Source organism: Ptychodera flava (assembly GCF_041260155.1).
Source record: "Ptychodera flava strain L36383 chromosome 3 unlocalized genomic scaffold, AS_Pfla_20210202 Scaffold_26__1_contigs__length_13983176_pilon, whole genome shotgun sequence".
Taxonomy (NCBI): Eukaryota; Metazoa; Hemichordata; class Enteropneusta; family Ptychoderidae; genus Ptychodera; species Ptychodera flava.
This window is the reverse complement of record NW_027248280.1, coordinates 7,600,787-7,621,889: the sequence shown is the minus strand read 5'-3', so window position 1 is coordinate 7,621,889 and position 21,103 is coordinate 7,600,787. Positions and strand designations below refer to the sequence as shown.

General features: G+C 38.6%; 1 protein-coding gene across 1 annotated transcript; it reads right to left on the bottom strand.

Moving 5' to 3' along the window:
* Nucleotides 1-11,475: 11,475 nt before the first annotated feature.
* On the bottom strand, nucleotides 11,476-17,578 carry LOC139125775 (uncharacterized). Its single transcript, XM_070691870.1, has 10 exons — nucleotides 17,563-17,578; nucleotides 17,145-17,309; nucleotides 16,547-16,616; nucleotides 16,010-16,163; nucleotides 15,520-15,569; nucleotides 15,122-15,242; nucleotides 14,196-14,293; nucleotides 13,775-13,874; nucleotides 13,171-13,298; nucleotides 11,476-11,562 (listed from the first exon to the last, which is right to left on the bottom strand). The coding sequence occupies exons 1-9, from the start codon at nucleotides 17,576-17,578 to the stop codon at nucleotides 13,287-13,289; spliced, it is 786 nt and encodes a 261-aa protein (XP_070547971.1). The 3' UTR covers nucleotides 11,476-11,562; nucleotides 13,171-13,286.
* Nucleotides 17,579-21,103: the final 3,525 nt, after the last annotated feature.

The window sequence follows — 21,103 nt, the reverse complement described above, 5'->3', positions numbered from 1 at the left end:
CAAGGCCGATAGTTTGATTCTACTTTCCCTCTACTCAATCATATTTGCAACTGTAGCTGTCACTTACATTAATTGGAACAAACACGTACAGTCTGGTTGTCTTTACCAGGTAAATGTTTTCAATATGTGACCAACTGTACAATAACGAATGCAGGTCCCCTCTCTGTCTCTATCTGTCTGTCTCTCTGTCTGTCTGTCTGTCTGTCTCTCTGTCTCTCTGTTTCTCTCTCTGTCTGTCTGTCTGTCTGTCTGTCTGTCTGTCTGTCTCTCTCTCTCTCTCTCTCTCTCTCTCTCTCTCTCTCTCTCTCTCTCTCTCTCTCTCTCTCTTCTCTCTCTCTCTCTCTCTCTCTCTCTCGGATTAGGGCAGGATATAAACACCAAACTTGAGAAGTATAAAAGGAATAACAAGTTGAATGCAGTAAGGAAAATCTTTTGCTGTCTAAGTTTTTGGAAAATCGAAAATTGTTAGCTTATATTTCGCAATAGGGATAACACAGGAATTGCGGCGATATTTAATTGAAATATCTGTAAATATCAGGAAATTTGTTTCTCCAGTATCAATCTTTGCATGACCCCTAATTTTGTTCCTGATTTGGTAAGAGAATGGTTTCAGGTTTCACAGTGAAAAGTTTGAGCAAAGGTTTAATTCTGTCACTTTCGAGCCGCGTACTGCTTTGAGGGTAAAGGACGTTGTTTGATGGCGGGGCAGCCGTATGGCAAAATACAGATGCACGTTGATGATTCTATTGTAGACTTGCTTATTGTTTAGTTAACACCCTATTCTCCTAAAGATAAACTGGGACCCTGTTTCTATAATATTAGTATTTAGGATGTAAAGCAGACATTTCATAGGACGGTTCGACTTTGTATACAAGAAATATTGTACAGAAGTAAAGTTTCACCTTACTTAAAATTTTAACCTCCAGTTGCCACTTACACATGTTTTTATTTGTTTTTCCCATGAACCGTATCCTTTGTACATTTAGCATTATCAGGACTTGCAAAAAATCAACTTAAGCCAGACTAAATATTCCCCGTGCATGGCAATTTAGGGCAAGCAAATGTGTGTATTGAGATGAAAGTTCAGTGTGGAGAAATGAGAGGCGTACTCGACCAATTTCTTCAATCTTCAAACGATCTTTATTTATAAAACCGACGTTTCGGCAATACACAGATTGCCTTCCTGAGGGTAAAAACTAATAGATAAAGTTCTAAAAAAGTTCAGTTTCTGCGGATTAAACATACGCCTTGTATACAAGTTAAAGTCGTGTCAACGCACTCTATATGACAGGGACGGCTGAAGTAGAATGGTGACGAAGCGCCCAGACGTGGAGAGCGATGTATGGCTTCTGATGATATCTCCGTCGTACTCCAATGCATTTAATTTCCTTTTAATTTCATCCTCCTAAAAACAAACAAAAATATCGCCGGTTGAATGCTCAGCTATTACCTTAATTGCTACTGTACGCCGCTGATTAGAGTTTTGTAACGCATCGTCGGACTGAAATCGGCTTTAATGATCTCGCTTCAGTGTAGCTGCTGCCGTTAATTCATTAGCGTGTTCGAGAATCTAACGTCCTTTGATTGCAAGTACCCAATTCCATTAAAGTGGTAGAACGTTTCTGAGGAATATTAGAGTGGTTTGCTTTGACGCATTGGCATTATGCGAAGTAGACATGTTGTCTAAACTGAGGTGCACGCGTATGTGTTGCCGACACACTCAGGTGTAATTATCAGCTCAGCAGTAATTCCAGTCACTCACAGAAAAATCAACTCAGCTAAAGTTGATACATCGTCTTGCAGGAGGTCGGCAGATGTAGTCAAAACAATTACACCTGAAAGAAAGTGCTATCACTTAGACAGTGCGCAGATGTGGTGGTGTTGTTTTGATTACGCCTGACCTCTTGCTAGACAATAATTCAACTTTTGCAGAGTTGATTCCTTTATCATCGACTCATATTACCGATTAGCTGATAATTTCACCTGACTGTGTTGGCAACACCTCGATTTAGACAATATGTCTGATTCGTCTAATGCCGACGGGTCAACATGAATCACTGTAATGTTTTTACAAAAATGAAGGGAGCTGATTTCTCTGTGACGACCACATAATAGCACCCTCCAAAGAAACTTATTACAGAGACAAATCTTGTATATACCAACAGCTAAAACTCAAGCCGGTAACACTATTAACACTCGCTACAAATTAATTCCGGATGAACCAGCGATACTTAACAATGGGTTTAATGGTGGTTCATTTTAGCATTTTTGACACATCTTAGGTTTGTCTAGTTTCTTGTAATTTTATGGTTCACAGGGTTTTCTCTCGCGCACAAAACACAGCAAGTAAAGATGTCCACATATATGAGGGTGTCCCAAGCGCATAGTGTAGCGACCTGTGAATTTGTTGTTCTTTCTAGAGTCATGGTACTTCTTCGGAAAAGGCAAAATATCGCCAGTTATTCAGCTTTGTTGACGTACATGAGGTGAAGTGTAAGCATCGAAAACAACAGCCAACAACGTAATTGCAGTTCAGTTTCCACGGATACTAGACTGAGTACAATTTGATGTTCATGTTTTTATAGCGATAAAGTTTTAAAGCAGAACTTGAAACATTGTATTAATGATGGCATTAATTCCAGCTTTAGACGATCAATCTCGATCACAATAAAGCTTAATCGTTTGATCGGTGCCCGGGAGTGGTAATCCTGATATTTTCATACGGGGGTGTGCGGCCAAGTCGAAAACATCAACCCATCCAAATAATCGGGCCCATTGTTAGAGATTTGCTTGACAAAATTTGGGAATTTTCACCTTTATTCTGTTCCATGTGACAGTTTTCTTGAAACATATGGGACATTTGCATTGTTTTCGACCCATAATTAGGGTTTTTCTGGACGACAACTCGACCAATGTTATGATTTTATTTCGTGAAAAATGACCATTCGCGCGGCGCATATTTTAATGGATTCAAACCCTCAAATTAGGACTAAATCGTGTCCAAGGGAACAAATACGTCAAATTCTGAATCGGGAAAACTGGGGGTGACAAATCGACAGCAGATGGAGAGCAGCCGAGCACATCGAAAGCCGACAAACATCATGATGTCGATATTATCACGGTTGCTGCATGAGACATAGACGACGCAACTGAACTGGGTGACGATCGTAATGCATAATGATATCAGGGAAGCGCTTCATAGGAAGGCAAAATCAACATCAAAAGTGACTGCCGCCTAAAATGTCAAATCTGTCCATAATTTTGATGAATGGGTTACAAAATGCCCCTTTTAAGTGTAAACACCTTGATGAGGGCTTCTCCAACCAGCTGTCTTGCCCCAGTACATAATCCCTTCCCAATAAACACCTGGATGTGAGATGTAATTTTCTAAGCTACAGAATAAACCAAACCGAATTTACTGGCAGTGTTGGAAGCAACAACGCTATTGCTATGCAAACGAGTTAAAACAGACAATGCCCTAAGCTTGACGTCTGACGTTTCATTATCCAGCTCTCAAAACATACATCACTTTCGGGGACCGTGGTAAATTAAAACACGCCCAGTGTTTGTAACCTAATAAATTTCCTCCTCATTAATGCAAAATTAGAAATGAGAAATCCAACCAAACCACGGCACAGTGATCTGATCTTCCTACAAACACGATAAATTAGTTTCAAAACGATTTTGAAGTAGATACCGTTTACAGATTTTCGAACAATAAAGATTTCGAATAATCAATCAACGTTGACCAAGCATATATTACATGGTTTCTATATTATAGCCTTGGCATATAGCTATTCGAATTTGCGAATAACGGAAACAGCGCTGAACGCCTCCCCTCTTATGACATGTCCGTGTTTTATTTATCACAGACCTCTGAATAATAGCTTTGTTTTCCTTGTGACAATTGAGCGTATAACCCAACCATGGCATTATACAACAAATATATTTGCAAATTCTGCTATTTCTACGTTGTAATCATTGTTAACATAACGATCATATGACAATATATTTTAATAACTCCTCACGAAATCGTTTTTCTCTTCCCCCTACAAACGCTGCAGAGTCTTCAGTTGAAATTTTTCGTGATCGAAAGCTGTTGTAGCAATCTTGTAAAGTGTGTCTGCGATTTTTGTTGTAGGTTCTAGATCCTTCACTATGATGCGACAATTTTTCGGCTGGTGATTGATCCAAAGTCCAACACTTTGAACAATCTGTAACCATCCCCCCCCCCAAAAAAAACCCAAAAAACACAACAACAAACAAACGAGGGCTAAATTACAATATTTATCTATTTTAATCAGATTACCCCCTTGAAATAAAGTATAGTAATAATAATAATAATAATAATAATAATAGTAATAATAGGACGGATAATGGAAATCTGAGACACTTTTTCTGAAGTCTTCATGTTTTGAATCGTTGGTGCAATATCGACCTGAAACACCGCAGCATTTGTACACAGAAAGGCAAATACCGATTTTGAGAGATTATTCAACTTGAAAGTCACATGATCTTCATGCAAAACAATGACTACAAAATACAAATTGTAGCAGTTGCCAATATCTGGGTTTTTAGAAAATGTCACTTTTATGCGGTCACTTATGAGCTCAGTTTTGTAGCAGTCAGTGCATTGTTTGGGAGGAACCAATACTTGTCAGGGAACTTTAAGTCGAAGATGTGGTGCATAACCTCTGATTTCTTTTATGATGATGATGATGATGATGATGATGATGATTATATGATGATGATGATGATGATGATGATGATTATATGATTTATGTTGTTGTTGTTGTTGTTGTGTTGTCATGATATTTTGTTGTTGATGTGTTTTTGTCGTTGTTGTTGAACTCGGATCTTGGTCAAATTACTGCATGGTTAAGTTATCCCGTGGGAAATTTCCTTTGCTAGGCATTCGTCGAAAACTAAAAGAGGGCCGATGAGCGCGGAAGTGTCATTTTTCCTTCCAAAGTGCGCCTCGGAAGTGCCTAATTTGTTGTGAGCCTGTAGAGTCAGTGCAATTGCCATGTCGTATTTTCATTCTCATTTTGTCACAAAGAGTAAAAACCCACAAACATTCACTCCTTTGAATTATTCAGTTGGAACGATCGTAGGCGTCACAGAGCACGTCTGCTTATGTCTATTCTATATCCGGTTGGTTTGGGGTTCTCAAAAGGTATTGTTGATATGGGGTACTAGAGAAAGGGATTCGCGGAAGAAGCTGCTTTGGTTAACATGAATAACACAGAATGATTAGAATGTATGTTCATCTCAGTAAAATAGCTGTCATAGATTCCAAGCACAGAAAATGCACGTATACATTATTGATATGCCGCAGATGGTATATCAGTCTGTATTAACTCTTTCAGGTCTATACATAACATGGATAGCTCTTGGAAGTTCCAAGAAAGTCAGACCTTAAGGGTTAATATGCCACGCCTTGATTAAATCGCGAAGGACCGGAGAGACTTCGCGTCACATCCATACTGTAGTATCGGTACACATCTGTCGTTATTTCACTAAATTCGTTCGTACAAACACGCGAAGTGACAGCTTACAAATAGCCTATTTTTACTGGGTCACGACACCGTCTCTTGGGAACTCAGTCAACACCAAGAGTCGGCTTCTTCTGCATTGAAGAATGTGAGTCCCCACCTTTACGAGACGTGGAACTTACCGCTAATCCGCGTAAGCACGTCAAATCAAACCATGTAGAGGCTTTACTGAAAGGAGAGGGGGGGGGGTGCGGTGGATGGGGGAGAGCAATTTGAGGTTGTACTTTCTGCTGTCGTACCTTCTTGTTGAGTGGTCGGTCCAAGTGTATCCAATTTGATCATCGTCATTGTGGTCAATCTTCGGCCTTGTCAAAAGAGGATGACAATACCTATCGGTCATTACTTACCAACCACAAGTAAAGTAATTGAAGAGCATGTATTGTGAATAATTTTGTGAAAATTAAACATTTCGCTAATGTTTTTATTGAGCCCTGCTGCGTCGTTACACCTCATGTTTGTAAATATAGCAAGATCAACATTTCTGTGTACTATTTTGGGGGTGTTGATGACGTACAGGCCAATCCTAGACAGTTTCTCACTGTCAAGTCGAAAATATCTATACTGTGCTGTTTTACCCATTTACTATGAGGTCACAGAGAGGTGACTTTCTTGAATCTAATTCTAATCAAAACCCATTCATCTGAAATTAAGTGATGATGCTTTGTACCGTCAATGACTTTGAACCTCAGAGCTTCAGTGATAGATAGATACAAAATATGTGACGTCATCCCAGATTATTACTAATACTGTATCCTATCGTCCAGTATAGTGGCCCTGATGTTTTCTACATACTTCAAGTTCCCTGGCATCGCCAAAACTATAAAATAATACCAATAATGTACCCCTCCCGGCCAATAATGGACGAAAAGAAACTTTGCACAACATAATGTACGAGGCTGCGCCTCGTATATTATGTTGTGCAAAGTTTCCTTTCGTCAATTATAGTCCAGAAAGGGGTACATAATTGCATAAGTATATTACGTCTTGCTTAAGCAAAGTATAGAAAATGTTTAGAATTTTCATTGACGGGGCGTGTAGAACCTCAATCATGAGGGGTACCATACACCGTCACAGGCCAAATAACTAAAGATAAACGCTCTGCTGGCATTGAGTATATTACGTCTTGCTTAAGCAAAGTATAGAAAAGTTTAGAATTTTCATTGATGGGACGTGTAGAACCTCATCATGAGGGGTACCATACACCGTCACAGGCCAAATAACTAAAGATAAACGCTCTGCTGGCATTGAGACCATTGCTTTATTACCACTTTGCTGTTCAACAATTGTTACAATATCTCATCAAATCATTTCGTTTAGACAAAACATAATTAACATCATTGCTTTTAATTATTTCAACCTTGGTGTTCAACCAATGTTTCAGCCTCCCCTAACACATCCTCTTTCTTTTGCTTTTATGATTGTCAAATATCTTTTGCCGTTTCACACTTCTTTTGCCATTATTTTGCTAGTCTATATTAGTTCAATGTTTGCAGAAATGTTTGAAATCAGTGCTCTTCAAACGTGAATAATGTCACTATCAAAATTTAACATCACGTGACCGTCAAATCATTAGGTGATTGCCATTATTTTGATTATACATTATAAGACCTCATGGGTCGCGATAATTACATTAAAACTCGCAAATATCATTTTTAGTTTTCACACCAACACACATTATCGTATAGTATAAGAGTGGACATTAATGCATAAATAAGTACACCAATATGTTCATGTATGAAATACAAATTAATTTAACACCCAAGGTTGGAGGTTGTCTGCCGGTATGTTTTTTGTGATATTTTTCGTTATCCCCTGTACATGCAAAGGCAGAAAATCAAATGCATTGGCGATACATTCGGTATAAGTTCCATCATGAGGCATCTAAATGATTACAGCGTCCGCAATTAGACGCATATCTCTCATTGTCCGGGTGAACAGGGCTTCTCACCAATGTCAATGGCTTGACAACAGGTAAGTCTACAAACAAAAGTGCGTCTATCATGTCAACTGTCAAACAACGCACAAACAATTCAATCGCGTCGCTAAATGAATACATGGGGTGGCAGTGGAGATCATGTCACTTTGTTACGTTCACAAATAAACATTATATAATCTTGTGTAGAATCTGAAGAGTCAAGTACGAGTATTTTTCAAGTGATTATACAAGAAAGTGAAACATATTACATGACAGGCGTTTTTTACAGAAGTCACATGAGCGTTGGTCAGTGAACTTCATGGTTAAGGTCACTATTCATGAAAACAAGTCTCGTCATCGAATATTAATTCCTTCAAAATGCAATCGTGGTAAATACGGAACAAATCAGAACAAATAAATGTTAATATCAGTGTCATACAATATTTACATATATATAGATTTGTGTAACGAACGTTTGTGCTATACATATTGTAGTTTGCACTTTTTTATCATACTCTGGAAAACAATAAAAGTAATAATACTTTAAAATGTGCAAATGTGGTTTGAAATCAGCACTCAATAATACAAGTGGTGAAGTCGAACAAATTTGCTGTTTATGTAATTGAAGATGTCATAACTGCCACAAAACTGGCGCCTTAACCCTCTGAGTGCTTTGAATCTGTCAAGCCCTAAATTTAAAGTGGCACTCTCACTTGGTACATTTTTAGAACACATTTTTTAATGCCAACGGTCGATACTTGACGTAGCGAGTGCGCGCGGATCACGAGATATCGATAAAAAATGTCCTCAAAAAAGCAAAAGTTTGAATTCCGGTGGCCCACCTAAATTCAGCTTCCGAACACCGAACGTTCGGCACTGGGGCCATTGTCAACTAAGCTATGGAGTACGAGTCTACGCTAACGCTGCTGTACGCCACAGTACCACTCGCGTCGGTGATCGGTCATGCCCCGTGGGGAAAAGCCGAGTCTTACTGACTAGTAGAAAAAACGGAAAACAAAGTGTGGCAGACGACAAAATGTAGTCATCAGAGGCGGCTAATATTTACACGTAAAAACTGATATCTATGTGGTATTGGTTAAAAATATTATAGAACTTACTGAGAATAATGAAGACGAAAAAAACTAAGGAGAAGTTTAATGAAAAAAAAACATACCTGAAGTGAAGGTATAATGCGCTGTAATTATTGGCAGTGAGAGGTAAAATTGCGTCATTCGATCTTATTATGGACTCCCTAGAATATCGTCAATCAGCACAACAACAAACCTTCGGGGGATTTCGGGTAATCAGAAACGATCGTAAAACTTCGGGATGTGAAAAATACGCTCGCGAAATGACATGTTTTTATCGATATCTCGCGATCCGCGCGCACTCACCACGTCAAATATCGACCGTTGGCATTAAAAATGTGTTTTAAAAATGGTACCAAGTGGGAGTGCCTCTTTAAGCGCATTGTTGTACCAATTTTGTTAGATTTCTTGCTTTTTGATACTTTGGACCAAATGGCCGTTACTTTTCATTGACTACAGTGTTTGATCAAAATTTAGAAAAAAATGTGAAAAAAATTGGTAAATACATAAGTAAAATTGGCAAAAATTGACTTTCGCGGTCAAAGAGTTAATGATATATTTGTTGCACTAAGTAATGTTTGATGCAACACAACTATCAATCATCGTCATCGTCGTAATCTTGCAGTTTCAAACGTGGTTCATCGGTACAGATGCTTACACTGGCAACGTCCCCTGTGACTTTCTGCACAAGGTCCGCTGCTTGGCCGGAAGTCCCTGGCATCGAAATGTCGTGCATCACCACGGTCGATGTAGTTGCGTGACTATGGGTGCTGATGCCACTGTTCGGCCGCCTTCTTGGCATCGCTGTACGTGAAACATACTCATCCTCATCATCACTGCTGTATGGACTAAACGATACTTCATCTGGGTCATCATTGCCCTCACCGTAGAAACGAGAACGGATGGATCGCAGAACCTGGAGAGAGAGAGAGAGAGAGAGAGAGAGAGAGAGAGAGAGAGAGAGAGAGAGAGAGAGAGAGAGAGAGAGATTATTCAGGATACTTAAAAAACAAAAAACAAAAAGCTAAGTTAATGGCATAGACAGCTAACAAACGAATTTAATGTGCAAGATTTCTCCTGTTACCGTTCTTCTTTCAAAACAATAGGTGTCATGCATTGCTCAAAATAAATTTTTTATACTCGCTTCAGAAGGAGTGACAATCGTTACATTACACCACTTAATTGGACAGTAACATGGTAGTTAGTCGAGTAGGAAGTACATCTAGTATTGTGTGATTTAAAATCACATGACTCAAAAAACATAAGTTTTATCGGATGATACTTACGACTTTATTGGTTGCAAAGTATCCCAGATAGCAGACTGACCCCTGTGGAAGTATCATAAAAGGGTATCAAGGAAAGGAGAGAAGAGCAAATACGTTCATTTAAATTTCAAATAAAATATAAAACTATAGAAAAGGGACAAGTGGATTTTCTATATTCGGAATTATTGTTAAATACTTTAAATAAAAACACTTCACTGAGTTGTACCATAGCTACGCATAAATGGTTGCATAAATAAGCACGTTAGCTCAGAAAAAGAGCCTCTGTTATATGTAAGGAAGCGATCACGATAGGAACGAACTTACGCAACAGAAACTAGTCATAGCAAAGACGTAGCCCAAGACAGTATTCTTCGTTATGTCTTGCAAACCCAATATCCAGGTTATTGCAAACACGGGTACAACAAGGCTGATACGAGAAAACTCATCCCTGCAAAAGTATAATTATTAGAACAGTTGCCACTTAGTTAAATATATCATATCCTATTAACCAAATTGGTTACAAAGGATAATGCCCTTGCGATTACCCTCTTATTACTTAAAGTTACCAATCAACTGTACTTTGAAATAACAAAATTTGATTCAAAAACTCATACAGGTATTTGTAAACAATGGCACTTACCGTAGTATGTACCACAGTCCAGATCCATAGGTAAACACGAAATGGTCAAACTTGAAGTACACCAACATAATGATGGTGCAAGCCGCCTGTAAATAGATAGGAGATAAATCGATAACATCTATGATTAACTCACTGTCAAAGCAACTTCCAAGTAGAGAATTATGCTGAACATAAAGATTGACTATCGGATTAATAACCCATATGTAATCAATTTGTTGATTTTACATCCTAACAAGGAATTTACAAGGGGCTCAGATAATATTAGGTGGCGATCCTGACACTGGGTACCATAACTGCCTTCCTGATTTCTCTAGTGTTAACCGATTGTCCTAAAGTGAAAGTTTCAACTATTTGTCTCGGTGAAGAAATCACTTTTCTATAGAGAAAGGTCATACCAGAGTCATGACAGCGGCTGGGAAAATAAAGCCATGTAAAATGTCTATCTTGTCCGGCACCAGACAGCTGAAAGTAAAAAAAGTCCGTTGATGTTATGCAAAATCCACAAAACAGGCATGATACGGTAATCCTGTATTTTGTGTCTCATCAATGTTTGGGATCTCGATGGCTATGATAATTAGGATACCTTGAAATTGTTCTCATAGATATAATGCTATGAGCCCTGATATAGATAGATTTTTTAAAACCTGCTAGAAATCAAGGGTACGCATGGGTATGTGACTGCTTGCGTTTAATGCTTAAGATTTGCTTGATTTCTGTAGACAGGTGTATGAAATTAGATAAGTAAACGTCGAAAAAACTACAGGGAAGAATGTAGCGTCACTACAAACTCCTAAAATTTCAGGTGTGTTCGACCAAAAGCTGAGTCTACAGACAATCATGACTTCTTACAAGCATCGATGTCATCTTTTTGAGTGAAATAACTCACAAACAAAGCGTAAAAATGTATGTTAAATGGACTTTTACATATTTAGCAAATATGGAAAGATTAAACCATCGGCTCACCAGTGTTTCTGTGTTGAACAAGCACGTGTTGTTGACGCCTTACCTGTTTCCCGAGCCGTAGGTGCTGTACCATCGTAAACCGAAAGGTACAACGAATAATAGAGGTGACACCCATCCAACCATAATGTACGAAATCCTGCAAACAGAGAAACAGAGAGCTTAAAACCTGTTAAAACCCTGACTTGGCACTGCTCAGTGCATTATGCATCGTCAGTACAACCCAATTATTCCTTTAAACGTCTTTTATAAATCAGGAGTTTAGGAATCTAAAGTGTAAGAAAATTTTTCAATGTTAACCAGCTATTACTCTTTTAAGTGCTAAAATTTGTGACGGGCGAAAAAGAGCATAAAATCGACAGATTTGATTTATTTCCTTACATGTCATATAGGGAGACTTGGGGTGCGTTTGGGCGTACCGTTCTCGTCAGAAGAACATCCGACGAGGGCAAGCTTCCGATGGCTGTTCTTTTCTTGACGACCAAACGACACAGCCTCGTTTGGGCAGAACTTGGTACAAATGTGATTATGGTCACGGCGACAGGCAACTGTCATGAAGGAGATCCTGTTTCTATAGTGGTAGCGCTACATTTTAATCATCGTTCATAAATAAGCTTTACCATATTACGTTGAAGACGTTTGTTGTATTTGTACAACAGTTTACTCTCGAAATTATTCGACAAACATCCAAAAAAAGAAAAAGATCGCGTCCTACTTATCACTGGCCGTAGCTGCCTGAGGACTGCCCGACTGGAACTGCCCGAGTAAAAAGTAGGCCAAATGTCGCCCATTTTAAGCCAACAGGTTTAATTTACATCATGCCCGGCCAACCAAAAATATCATTGATTTTGCTTTAACCTGATGTTTTCTCCGGCGGTTTTGGAACTCTTAAGACCCCGGACTTGAAGGACTTCGCCAGATTAATAGTGAGAACATATACCATTCAATGCAAGAGTGGGTACGATATCCTAGCCGCGTGCGTGCACCCCTTGCACTGAATTGTATGATCTCACAATCAAACTTGAGACGCTAGGACGGGAAGTCTTCCAGGCTGATAATCCAGCGTATTCCGGGTTCCGAAACCGCTAGAGAAAACATCAGGTGAACGCCGAATAAATGATATTTTTGGTTAGGCGGGCATGATATAAGTTGAACATATTGGCTTAGTGTTGAAATTGGCGAAATTTGGCCTACTTTTTACTCGGGCAGTCGTCGGGCAGTTCTCAGGCGGTCCTCAGGCAGCTTCGGGCAGTCACGGGCAGTAATTAATAGGACCGAAAGGATCACACGAGTGGAAACATTAAACTTGTCATAATAATTCAACTATCTCAATTTGTATTCAGAGACGTTTTCATACAATAGCAATATAGGTAGTAACATTTTCATTTTTTGCGCGGCTGGTTTCCGCCATCTTGTTCTTGTCTGCTCTCGTCTGACCAGGGTTTTGTTCTCCGTTCTCGGAACGAAGATTGGCTATTTCCGGAAGTGTAGCGAAGAGATTCGAGCGCGCTCGGCATATCCGAGCACCGTTCTTGTGTTGGGAACAGTGCGCCCAAACGCACCCTTGGATACCTAGTTCTTATTATTGTTTTCTGTACATTCACTGTAACGTGCAATATATGCAATTTTGAGAAACTGACAACACTGGTGTCTTGCTTGTAACCTCTCTTAGAGTTCTTCAGTCTATTAACCCTTTGCACCCTGACCCCCTGGACTCTATTTTTAATTTTATTCTTTGTGCGCTTACTTTGCATAGACGTTCTTATGAATGCCAAACCGCAGCTTTAGGAAGTGTTGCAAGCAGAAGTTGAAAATCCAGGCACAACTGCTGACGACCACGTAGTGATTTATTATGGCCGACACTCAGCATCTTTTCTGAAAGTTGGAAAAGGTGATAAAAGAACAAGGTAAAGAAATGAAGACCATAATCGTAAACAGACAAAACCCCAATCATGTATACATATGTTTCAATGCGTGTTTTCATCATAGCTAATCACATGAACAGTTTTAAAGTTTTGTATTGGGGGTGGGGCTGTTCTTTTTTCCAAATGTGTTATGATAATTACTTTTATCACAATATAGATATTTGGATAATATTATAATAAAGAGGTAAGTACTTTCGTGTAGATGTGTGGTATAGTCACTGTGCTAGAACGTCTGTTATCCTTTGACACAATCGTTGGTCTTCTAGGAAATGTCCGAACCATATAACCGATATTGCTACAACATACATGGCGGCAAAGTTGATGCTGAACATGCGAGAATTGGTTTACTTATTCGGTTTGCGCTGTCGGCTCTAATACTTGATATTAATCACCAACTAGACTTTGTTGAAGAAAGGTATCACCTACCGTTTCCTTCTCCATGTTCAGAGCTATGACAACCATGACAAAATACAGGGACATGGACAAGTTGAGGTTTGAACACACAAAGTAGTGGTCTGTCGTAATCCTACAGGATAATGAATTTGTGAGCAGTCATTAAATTTGGAATATATGTAGATTTCGTCGATTAGGTTTCGTTGAAATTGTGATTTAGTGATGAGGGGTCCTCATAGTATGCCGAAAAAAGAGGCACTCTCAAGGACAATATTACTGACCAAGAAATAATTAAAGTTTGTAGTGACAATTACAGTCTTTAGAACAAATTAATATAAGGTACAATATTCCACTAAGACATTATACCCACACGATTATTCATAACTGTCTCCACACACTGGCATAGCGAACAGATTATACGCAAATAATACCAGTAAAAGTCGATCAAATTTACCTTCTGAGGCAGAGAGCCACAAATGTAAAGGCAGTCAGAAATGCTGCCAGTCCGTTCGCCACAATAATAATCGTTTCAAGGGCATACTCTGGGAAGGGCTGCAAATCAGAAATAAAGAATACATAATCAAATAACTAAGTTATACAAATTCGAGACTAAAATGTGCTCTGCTTAATAAATGAATGGTTCCGTCAAAGGTCAGTAATGCTAATTTTTTAGGATTTTTTCAATTACATTTATTTTGTATGTCGATAGCATGTTCCTATTTTACTACTGAAAGAATACGCTTGTCAACACAGCGTGTGTATGACAAATACACGCAATGTTGACAAGCTAATTACATAAAATGCACGTTTATTTTTAAATTCTCGTTCGGACGAGGATTTACTTATCAACAATAACGATGCAATCCATCCGTGAACAGAGTTGACTAGCTGAATATTGTGTATCTCACAATGGCATGCTTGCGAGAATATAACACGTAACTGTGGTTGACGTAAAGACAAAAATAGTTTAAAAATCATTTAGTGTTAGTATTACTGTCCCTTAACTTTTCGGGATACCATTAAAGCAGCAATTTGCATCTTTAATATTTTGCTCTATATCCATTAGAGAAATCATGTAAACGCATTAAACGCGTGTTCAATGTTCCAAGGAATCTTTGGTTAGATTAACGAATAACAAAGGTGAAAAACAGTGATGTCGGGAACTCAGTACTGTGTAGCAGTTCCAATTGAAAGAGATTCACATGTAATCAAGCGACAGAAGAACCGGAATGAATTCAAGGAGACCAGATAACACCATGCTCTTAAAGTTATGTATTTTCACGCAGGATTTCTATAGGTGATACTTAAAGCAATCGGTACAAAGAATAATTCTCACTTTCTCCTTTATAAAAAGAAAAAGAGTTATTGATTAGGTCTTACCGTTGGCATTTCACCCATAGTGGTGATGACAGCAACACTTCCAGTATAGTCGCAACGGCATTCTGTGAAGTTGGCCGTTAAAGTGGGGTTCATCTTTTTACAGGTTTTCTCGTTCCATAAACTAGCTTTGATAAAAAAAATCATATTTGAATTCTCAGAAGGCATGTGACTGCGTAATATATGTCATGGAAAACAATCTTGTCATAAGGGCATCACAATAGTGCAGAATATGGTATCGTTCCTTGTTAAATATAAATCCATGGCAGTAAGCTTTGTTCAAAAATGGACCTTGTAATATTCGGCGATATAATTCTATTTTAATCCTAATTTAAAATGTATGTAGGGACGAGTTGTTTCTCGTATATGTACAATACTAGTAAATATTAACGAAGACTCACGCTTTTGGGTTGCCGTAAACCATAGAGAAACATTTCGCGTTGTAGCCAATCTGTAATCAGATAAATACGGTTTACACCTACATCGTGACTTGGTCAAACGAACAAACAAAGAAGCAAATAATGCAAAAAATGCATTTGTGATTCACTTAAATTATGCAACCTGAATTGACTTTTCAACGCAGAGGCAAGTATTTTTCATCGATCCCGTCATCAGAAAGCGGAAATAATTTGAATTATTCTCTTATGTAGCAGATAATATTGCCTCCCATAAGATTAGCATATATCCAATGGTATAAGCATACTATATATGATATGTCAATATTTCATAGTGTTACCTACACCTGGAAGTAACTTTCTCGAAAGAATGTTTTGAGATTGCCTACAAATCAAAAGAAGGCGATCTCTGCCAGTTTAATTGATTATTCTTCCCGAAAGAGTAAAGTCATGCGTACGTACGTTTAGTCTTAGAAGGACAATAATTTAAACTTACCTCTTTGTGGTACAAGATAAATGTCAGTGGTTGTTCAAGCCTGTCTCTGTACTTGTCGTCTGAATCGTCGTAGATACTGACTGAAATCACAGGGCTATTTACTCGCTCAACTTTCTTCGTTGCAGTTATTGAACGAACCCATTGTCTGTTCTGCCTATGTGATTGAATTAACAAGGTCAGAAACCGTTGGCGTTGTATAAATCGTCTGAGGAATGTGAACATTTGAAATACTGATCCTTGCATCTAATCAGCATCGTCTCTTCGGCAACGATAACGAATTGTAATGAAAATTAAAAAGTAAACTCTCTGAGCATGCAATACTTGACAATTACTGTCCTCTTGGACTAACACTCGAAATATGCATCACTTTGCTTGTTCGCTAATTGGTGGATTTGAAGGATACAGACGATTGTAATAATATGTGTTTGATTTAAGAGTTCAGCGGGATGACGTTTTACGAATCTTACAAATCTGTACGAAGATTTCAAAGAAAAGATGCAAAGATATTCTTGACGACGCGCGGCTCAGGACACGTACCCCTTTTTCGTGCCAGATGGCAGAATGTTGCCTTGATTCTTGTATGCGAAGACAACGACTGAAGATGAATCTACGAGAAATAAAAAAAGGTTCATTTTAAAACTTTATCCCAAGATAAGCGAAAATGTTGAGCGATAAATATTATCACTTTTGAAATACTGAAACAAATACAAATTCAGACAGGGACAAAGAGACGCACAACCCCATCTCTCTCACATCTATTTGTAGTCTCCCTTTAAACACACACAAACATACAAAGAGTTCACAGAATGTTTGAACGCTCACTATCGTAAGTTAAATCGACCTTTGATTGACTATTATTGATGAATACTCTTTAATTTAGCAAATATCCATCCATTCTATTGTTACTGATTTATTTTCTGTTACCAGATGAGGACGACGTGATGATTCAGCCTGAACACCTCTGGACTTTCGTCATGAACGGTTCATTTAACATTTTACATTAAAATGCACTGATTGTCAACTCCCCTGTTTCAGTCATGCTGCAACTTTTACACCGTCGATATAATATCAATTTTTTTGAGACAATGTATAGACAAATTGACTCAGATAAGTTATTAATTTCATAACAAGTTACCTGTGTTTTGAAACACGAAGTTTTCCTTCGGTATGATTACTTTACTACCACCTTCATCTAAATCGTCCCAAACGATTTCTGGTGACCTCTTCTTTATTTTCAGAACATTATTGCTTGGAAACGTGAGATCATCGGCTGGTGACTTTATACGTCTGGCTTCAAAATCTGGGAATGAGACAAAATATGATTACATTTTGTAGTTTGTTCATGTTCTTTTGTGTGAACAGACGTGATTCGCATCAAAATGCAAAGCTTATCGTTAACATTATACCTCAGTCAGTATTTCAATCCTTTGCAACAGAAATGGGACATCAAAACCCCGGATTTGTAGGTGATATAAATCATGTAAGTCATAATCAATCAATTACAGTTTAATGTAGATCCATATTGATGATTATCTATCTGTCCCCCACAATACTTTCCTGTGATGTCATATATTATAACATCTAAATGAGGTACCTATATTTTTGCTGTGCAGTCGCACATCAGTGTTGACCTGATGAATGTATCGATGCACGGTCTTGCCGAATGTTTCCAACGTGCTAAACAGCATTACTGCTCCTGAATGAGGGCTACGAGCCTGGTGATGAAAAAAAGACATGTAATTATTGATCTTTTCTTTTCAGCGTGGCTCTAATTAACATAATTAGGAGCCTTCAATATCGGACGAGGTTACTGGATGCAATAATATCGTCTTCTCATTGTTATATAAACACTGGAGTTAACTGTTGGCGATGTCAACTCTGCTCACTAATGACAATAAAGGCTTACTTCTCATCTTCAGCAGATACCGCAGATAGTTTGTAAAGGTTTAAGGTTGATGTTCGAAAATGATCAGCTGTAATGGCGTAAAGTTAAGGAAGGCTTGACGTAAGCATGATAGCCATTGACAACACCAATTACAACAATTTAACTGATGATTATCAAAATACCTTTATTTGAGGAGCCCACAGATTTATAGCTTATTTCAAATAAGAGAACAAAAGCAAATTTATGTAATTATTATCCACACTTCAAGTTCAACTTTAAAACCAAAGTAAAAGTTAATGCGGTGCTGTATATCGTATATTTTCTCACTTCATGAATCCCAATCCAGCTTCCTGTGTTATTGGTATCCAACAATGCACTTGCGAGGTCCACAAACGCCTAAAAATGGAACACATGAAAGCACACATTACGCATGCATTGCATTCCCGCCATGTGGTTGATTATCATATTTTCATTCTTTTTGAGCTATATACCCTCTAACATTAGTTTTGAATGATATTACTACGGCGCGCCAAATGTTTCAAAATATTTATCGCCATAGAGTAAAAATAAACTGTCAAATCAAAATAAAGTCTTAAACGTGTATGAATAATAAAAAAAAGTTCTTTCGTCTTGCATTTTATTAATGTACGTTTTCGTAAAATTAAAATAGCATTCATTTGAAAATATGTGTCATTAAATATTTGAATGTGTCTGTACAGATAAAGATGACGTGTAACCGTCTTTCTCGATTGAAATAAAATTCAATGGCATTACGGAAGAAAATAAACGAGAAAAGTATAACTGCAAAAAGAGCAGAATGTTATGTAATACATAATTGTAAAATACTCTTTAAACTGTAATGAGAAGATAAACTGTTTGCAAAAAATTGGAAATACCACACTCCCATACTTATTGACGTACATACACGTGTATTTGATATAAAGGTGCAATGAACGCTGATTATAAGGGAAAAAGCAAAAAAAATCAAGCACACACACAAAAAATATTGAAATGATTAAAAACAAAACCAAAAATAGTACTTTCACTACTACAAAAAATAAAACGAACCACCATCAGGTCTGACTAAAAAAAGAAAGAGAATCACAATTGAAAAGTCGACCGAGATCGCGCTGGCATGGCGTTGAGGCTGAAAAGAAACCAAAACGAGGTCAGCTTGAAAAAATCCCCCAAACGAGGTTACCAAAAAAAAAAAAACGAGGTTAACAAAAAAAACAGTAGAAAAAAAGAGGCCCGTTCGAGAAAAGAAAACAAGAGTGGGACACCCCGCAGAAAAAGCCCAACGTGTAAATTGAATAATTCTCAACAGCTTGATTGTCACAGTTTAATGCCGGAGGGTTTTGGATCATCACTCAGATGTTGGACAAGATATTTGGGGTATTTCAGCGATAACTCTGAGCTTCTAGTCTTCAATATCATCTCATGGACGTCCAAGTTACGTCCCATTCTATATTAAACAGTTACAAGTGGACAAAACACTCGTGGTGGTTCGTCGGCTGCAAGCGGTCCCCTCGCTCATGGCGTGCCTCAATGTACACTCGAGGTTGTTAGCCAGTGGCCGGCGGTCCTGTCGCTGGTACAGTACACACCGGCGACCAGCGATCCCTCGCTGTACAGTGTAGGCCCTCCTCTCCCAAACCATAGACAGTCTGTGCCCAAACCATGGAGTCCTCCCGAACAATACGATGGCTAGCCGCTAGCCCACGGTTACGTGTGGTTCGATACATAGCGGCCGCCGTGTGTATGCATAGTAAAATTGCTACCACGCAGCGGCCGCTATGTATCGAACCACACGTAACTGTGGGTAAATTAGCCTCTGAACGGAGTGTGGCAAAGGCAAAAATACTCAGGCTAAAACACTCCGTTTAGATTCGAGGCAACGTTTTCACTAGTAGGACCTACATGTAAAACGCGAACGCGCCCGACTTGACAAACACTGATCAAGCTGACGCTATTTCTCTGTATACTGTAACTCTGGGTGGCAGAGCTGTAAGTTACCGGCGTTACACGGCCAGGCCGTATAACGCCGGTAACTCCACAGCCCTGCCACCCAGAGCAATGTATAGGCTACTGCACAAATATCGTAGCTCCATATATTGGACGGTGTGGAGATGAAGCTTTCTGCAATGGGGATCGACATGTTTTGTATGTGCCGGTCGACGCGGTCTAGCCCAGCGAGTATAGTGAGAGTGCCTGGCGTTGCGAAGCCGGACACTCTCGCCATACTCGTAAGGGACCGAGCACAATTAACGGCGGGGGGGGGGGGCCGGAAGAGAAAATGGGGGGGGGGGCCACGAAAAAAAATGAGTGTTCTTGGGGTGGGCCATGAAAATTCCAAGGAAGGTAAGGGGTGGGCCACCAAAATTTTTACACCATGACAGACAGAGAATATTTTTCAGCATTTTTGTTCTTGTTGAGGTTGGAGTTCCTTGTTTAACTTCTTGTAGCGTGATGAAATACCAAGTCTTGAACCTCACAATGCAGTTGTTCTGTGTAAAATCAGCAATATTATGATTAAAATAGCACAACACAATACTGAAAAGTATATTCCCTTACAAAACTGAACTGCCTATTAGCCAGTCCACATAACTGTGTGGAACAGGTGGCATGGCTATTTGAGGGAAAATAGGCAGTCCATAGCAGCCCAACCTGCCACATGCCAGTATTGGAAATACGACATGTTAAAATTTGAACATTCATCACAAGCTATGCATGTGAAATCAGGCTCAGCCATGTGAAGTAACCATTCATTAGCAGTCCTATTGAATTCATGACAGAAGGGAAGATTGTCAATGGATTGAATGGTAGCTTACACATGTGGCAGTAAAAATTTAGACATGCATTAATAAACTCCAAGGACTGACTTGTTTGTCAATTCTCATGTTTTCATATCCCTATTGTCTATTTAATTTAAATAAATTAGGCAGCACTCATGTGTAGAGTTGTTTTTACTTGAGTTAAGTTTTTCAGGTGAAATTACTCATGTTTGCACAATAGAAATGTCACATGGGTCACATGCACTGGTTACCAGTTAAATTGTTCTCAGACTTAAATATTTAGTGGATACAGAAGCAACGGTTTGCCATTTTAAAGTGACAGTGTAAAGCTGTAAGTTTTTGATTTTGTTAATATTTTTGTTATGTATTACTTTATTGGTTCACAAATTAAGTTGAATTAGCTCGTTGATATTA